Source organism: Bos grunniens, chromosome 2 (assembly GCF_055505025.1).
Source record: "Bos grunniens cultivar Pamir isolate PY7600 chromosome 2, Bosgru_T2T1.0, whole genome shotgun sequence".
Classification (NCBI taxonomy): Eukaryota; Metazoa; Chordata; class Mammalia; order Artiodactyla; family Bovidae; genus Bos; species Bos grunniens.
Genome location: NC_141166.1, coordinates 60,456,297 through 60,462,559, shown reverse-complemented (window position 1 = coordinate 60,462,559; position 6,263 = coordinate 60,456,297). Strand labels below are relative to the sequence as shown.

The 6,263-nt window shown below is 35.7% G+C and overlaps 1 protein-coding gene across 1 annotated transcript in view; it reads left to right on the top strand.

The window, feature by feature from the left end:
* Window positions 1–5,218: 5,218 nt before the first annotated feature.
* The window catches only part of LOC147378137 (contactin-associated protein-like 5), a 100,852-nt gene continuing 99,807 nt past the window's right edge, over window positions 5,219–6,263 (top strand). The window contains exon 1 of the mRNA XM_086323723.1: window positions 5,219–5,453. Coding sequence (XP_086179849.1) covers window positions 5,264–5,453 — 190 coding nt within the window. The 5' untranslated portion in view covers window positions 5,219–5,263. The remainder of the gene's footprint in view (window positions 5,454–6,263) is intronic.

Sequence of the window (6,263 nt, the reverse complement as noted above, 5' to 3'; positions counted from 1 at the left end):
AAGGAACAAAATCAATGAGCAGCTTTATCATGAACCATATGCGTGATTTCTTAAGATAGTAATGATAACATATATATGGTGACAACAGTGTAAAACCTGATACCTGTGGCGGATTCATGTTGATATATGGCAAAACCAATACAGTATTGTAAAGTTAAATAGTAAAATAAAATTAAAAAAAAAAAAAATCTATGAGATACTGAAAAAAAAAAAAAAAAAAAAAAAAACCCTGAACCCAAACTAAGTATAATACCACTTGTGGTGGAGTGAGAACAAAACAGACCCCTGACAAGTAATATATGCCTTACTGTTCAGAATTAACTTCTCCGATTTCTGGGGTTTCCTGGTAAGGTGGGGACACTATAGTTATTGGCTGCACAATTGTAAGATGTGTTGCAAATTCAGAAAAGTTAAATCTGTGTGTGTAGGTGGGTGTGTGTATGCCAGGGTGCCTCCTTCAGTGAGGAAGCTGGCTAAAACCTTCCTGATGATAAATAGAGTGAGGTAAAGTAAGATATGCAGAGGGCCAAGCAATTTTTTGGTTTCAGAAACATGACATAAGAGGGTGCTATTTGGAATGCAATAAAAGGATCACTGGGCTTTAGTTAAAATCTTTATAATCCAGTCCCAATTTGATAATCTCTTATGATTTATGATTCCACTTAAATTCTCTCCCAAACTAAGTTTTCAAATAAGATAATACATATTTCCTACCTCACAAAGATGTTATGATCAGATTGTGATGAATGCTGTTGTGCGTTTTCTGCCTGTCCTTAAGAACATTTCTGTTCTGATTTCTATCATCAGAGCTTAGTTTTGCATCCCATGGAACTTCATATGCATAGGATCAAAGAGTATGTGCCCTTTATAAAAGTTCACTGCTTATATGGATTAGTATTATTCCAATCTAACATTCTTAAGAGTTCAATTTACTCTTTTTTCTATATCTTCTTAGAGTGGGAGCTTAGATTTTAAATTTTATATCTTTCTTACTATATCTTTTAAAAAACCTTTAAAGCCATGAATTATTTCTAAGGACTGCTTTCATTAAAAGCACAAATTTTGATACAGTATTTCTATCATTATTCAATTTCCATTGTTTTCTAATTTCCATTGTGGTTTCTTATTGACCTAAGGATTACTTGAAAGTGTGTTTGTAAATATCTAAATATTTGAAAGTTTTCTAGGTAATTTATTATTATCAATTCCTAATTTAATTTAATTGTGGTCAGAAAACAAACTGTGGTTTCTTCAGGACTTATTGAGTAGGATATAGTGTCTCTTAGTCGATGTTCCACATGGATTTGAAAATAATATACAGTCAGTGTTCAGTGAAGTATTCCATGAACATTAATTAACCAAGTTCTCTGATAATATTGTTGAATCTTATATTCTCACTGACTATTTTTGAATCTCTGTTGTAGGTGCATGTGCATTTAGGTGTTTTTGTCTTCATGATGAACTGACCCTTTATAAATTTGAAAATCTCTCCTATCTTGTAATACAGTTTACAATGTCTGATATTAATAGAGAAAATCCAGGTTTATTGTGCCTATTATTTGCATGAAATGTCTTTTCCCTTCATTTTACTTTTAACCTGTCAATATCTTTATTTCAAAAAGAGTATTATATAAAAAAGTGTATTAATAAGCCTTACTTTTTTATCTAGCCTGACAATTTATGCCTTTAGCTGAGGTTTGACTCAGGTTTCTTTTAATGTAATTATCCACTGAGAAAGTTTTAAGTTTACTATCTTGAAATTTCTCCTCTGTATTTATTCATTTCTCATTTCTTATCTTATTTCACATTAAATGAGCATTGGTGCTTCACTGCTGTTGTTATCATATTTTAGTATTCCTTCTTCTTTTATATTGGCTTTGTGACTATACCTCTTTGGTTTATTTTAATACATTCTTGGCTTATTTAAATTTACTTCAAAAAAAAATTTACTTCAAATTGACCTACCACTTTATATACTGTCTTATGGCCTTACAACAGTATAATTCTCTTTAGCCTACATTCCGCATGCCATCCTTTGTGGTTTTATTGACACATGTTCACTTCTACATCTGCAATCAACATCACAGTATATTATTATGTTTCCTTTAAACTGAGTATTGACTTTTAAAATATTTAAGAAAAGAAATACAAATAGTCTTATATTTAGCCACCTATTTACCACTTTGCTTATTCTCCATCTCTTCTTGTACACTGAATGTTCCATCTGGAATCAGTTTCTTTAGAGTGTAGAACTTATTTTACACTTCTTAACAGTGGAGATCTGTAGGTAATACATTGTCACAGCTTTTGTTTAAATGAAATTGTGTTATTTTCCCTTCAGATTTGAAAGCTATTTTTGCTGGGTATAGAGTGTGAAGGCAATGGCACCCCACTCCAGTACTCTTGCCTGGAAAATCCCATGAACGGAGGAGCCTGGTAGGCTGCGGTCCATGGGGTCGCTAAGAGTCGGACACGACTAAGTGACTTCACTTTCATTTTTCACTTTCATGCATTGGAGAAGGAAATGGAAACCCACTCCAGTGTTCTTGCCTGGAGAATCCCAGGGACGGGGGAGCCTGGTGGGCTGCCGTCTATGGGGTTGCACAGAGTTGGACACTAATGAAGTGACTTAGCAGTAGCATAGAGTGTGAGGTTGAGAGTTTCATACTTGTAGCATTTGTTAGTCTCCACTGTTTCCTAAGAGAAGTCACCTGTCATTCCACTGTTGTTCAGTTGCTATCTTCAGCAACTGAGCTGGCATTGAGAGAGCAGTATTTTTAAAGCATCTTAGTAGGGCCTTGGGATCCAAGTACCTGGAGAATAAGATTCTTTGCTTTTCATCCCAGCCTACACATTCTTGTATTGCCAAGCACTGCATTTCTTTGACCTTGTAGGAAGATGAACTGGTGAACTTGGTGAGCGTCTGGTTGCAGCTTCCTTTAGATTCAGTCTGCCTCTATCTCTAATTGTTTAGGCTGCTAGCTCTAGGAGGGCTCTGGGATCATGCATTGCACACTTTGAAATCTCAAAATTTTGTGACCTTGGGTCTGTTCAGATGTGTATTCATGGGACTATGAAACTGCAAACAATATAACTCTAGAATAGTAGGAAACCTTGAAATGTTGAGATGTTGAGATCTCAATATTGCAAGGGAGTGAGGGTCAGAAAGAATAGATTGTATGCCCAATATTACACAATGATGCCACGATGCTGACCATTTGGATGAGAATCCAGGATTCCCTCTTCAGAACATGTGGCACCTGAGGATTCCAAGCTCCCCAAATAAACCTTTCATCTAGAATTTTACAACCAGGATTTCAATATATGCTTAAGGTATATTCAGTCTATATGTCACTTAGAACATAGGAGAGGATTCCCCCATCACCCTCAGTATGAATAAAGTCCTGTTTAAAATTCAGTTTCTATATGGGATGCTGAAAATACAGAGCCTCTACATGCTTGGGGAGTGGGTTGTAGGAAACACAGTTAACGGAGTCCAGAGAACTAAATTGAAGTCTGCCAAGTTTGGTTGTAGAAAAACATGAAATATGTTCAATGCATCCAACAGTGAAAACCAACCAGAATCTTTAACCACCTCCCAAATTCATGTATCAAAGAAGTAAATTTTGAAAAGAACTGCATTCTGCAGGGAAGAGTCTTTCCTAGGTGGGCAAAGGTTGAAGAGGTTTTATATCTGTATCAGTTGCTAAAGTTGGAACAGGACATGCTAAAGATGAGCCTGCTGAAGAGAACCTTTTTTTTTTTTTTCTGGATTGAGACAATGACCAAATCTTTGACAAACCTGTGGAGAAGAAAGCTACATTTGAATCTCAAGGAATTCCCCTCCCCCAAATCATTCTCTTGCATCAGAGTTTTGCAGCAAAGTAGAAAGTGAGCTTCTCTGTTCTTCATAAGCCAATTTATGATGTATAATAGTGACTATATTAATTTTCTAATGTCAGAGTTATTAGCCAGTGGGTGTTTTGTGTACAGCAGAAATGTCAGATTGTTCAAATTACCCGAGATTCACAGATGTTATGAGAATACAGTCAAAGTTAAGATTCAAATCATTGAAACGGATTCCATTACATACATAAAATCCTTTTACTTGGTATTCTCTTTGGCCATTTGAGAAACCAATGGTTTGGTTGGTGTTGATAGAACATTAGCATGAAGGCTTTACCCATGAATACTTAAGTTGGAAAAGAAGACTGGTGATGATTCATAATGAAGCAAACTAATCAGTGTGCCACCTGACATCCTACCTTAAAGATAAGGTACAATCGGGATGAAGAGAAAGTTCTGGGGATGGATAGGGGTGATGGTTGCATAATAATGTGATTGCACTTTAAGCCACTGAAATATACACTTGAAAATGGTTAAAATGGCAAATTTTATGTTATTCATATTTTACCCCAGTGGGGAAAAAAAGATTAGGTAGGAGACTTTGGATTCCATCTGTAGAAAATTTCTACCCCAGAAATCATTCATCCAAATGAAGGCTAGGAGGCATAATTTTAGTGTACCAAATATCTCCCATGATGTGTGTTCCTTTGCTTAACCTTCACAAGGAAGAATGAATATCAATTACATAAAAACCAGAGACTCCTGTTCTCCCTAGTGGAGCAACTGACAGTGGAATAGTTGAAAAGTCAGTGGCTGTAGAAAAGCTATATGCTTTGGAATAGGACAACTCTGAAATTGAACCATAGACTAATTACTAACCACTTAGATGATTTAAAGATATTTTTCATCCTCTTTTTTCTCTCTCTAGGCTTCAGATTTCTTTTTAATCTAAAAAATAGTAATAATGATCATGAAAAAGTCTTTGCTTAGTGATTGGCTTCAATTAATGGTATCAATTGCTTCTATAAAAGCCTTTTTTCCATGAAGAGATTTTTCAGTTATCTTACATACCACAGTAATTATCAGTGTTAGGAATATCAGAACTTCATTATTTGCTTAGTACAGCTTTTGTGTGTCATGCCTTGTGACTTACTAGGATTTACATACTTATGAAATCTTGGGGAAGGAGCTTTTTAAAGAATAATGTACAGCAGCTCTCTCTCTCTCTCTCTCTCTCTCTCTCTATATATATATATATATATATATATATATATATAAACACATAATGCAGAATTTTCACCAGAGTCAGATTTCATTTGGAAGATCTGAGATGTTGAGGATTTTCTTTGTAAGACTTTATGGAATGTCATGGCTGGATTTCCATTCATGGTCCTTAAGCTCAGGTGACAGTGCTGCCATGGTGTCACAGACCTCACCTGGCTTCCATTTCTTCCCACAGACATTTGCAGGAAACATGAATGCTGACAGTGTGATGCACCACAAGTTACTGCATTCTGTGAGAGCCCGGTTCATTCGCTTTGTCCCCCTGGAGTGGAATCCAAGCGGAAAGATTGGCATGAGGGTTGAAGTCTACGGATGCTCCTATAGTAAGTACCCACACAAATTATCAGCACTGGTGTGTGTTTGCATGTGGCATTATCCATACTGTATCAGGTTGTTGACACTGAGAATACAATCTCAATCATTTTAAAGTCATTTCTATAGTTTAATGACATATACATATTTGAAAATGTGAAATTCAACCCAGATGTAGAAGTATGTTTATTTAGGGATGAAGTAGTTTGGAGATGAGATGATTGGTTTTAACAAAAATAGTTCAAAATGAAGAACTTTTGGAGTTTGAACTATGACTTATCTTTGCAGTACTAAAATAATTTTAGTCATTTCCCAGGAGTGGGGTGAAGTATTATAAAACTCTTCCCTTCCTTGTTCTAGAAGGGAAAGAAAAGAAACATTTCAACTCAGTGTAACATGTGGGATGTTTCTCTCTTGGAATTATGCAGACACTCCATTCTTCTGAATTGTTTGGGCTGAATTTAAAAGTAGAGCTCCATTTTGCAGATAAATAAGGTCACAAACATAGGGAGAACTCTAGCTGACTCTAGAACTGTGAAAAGATTGCCTTTATCTTGAACAAGCACTTTTAGAAAGAATGTGCTTAAAACAGATGCTCCAAAAAACTGTTAAATCAAGGAGAAGCTGCCTTGAACTCCAGCCTTTCTATCAAAAAGTATAGACATCTAGGGTGAGAACATGGGTGTTTCCTAACCCAGGATCTCTGGGGCCTCCAGATTCCCATTTTACCTCTTCTTTGATAACAGTTGTCACAACTAGTATTACGAAATGCAAGTTTGTGTACCCAATACACAATGAGGCCAAATAAACAGAAACATCAG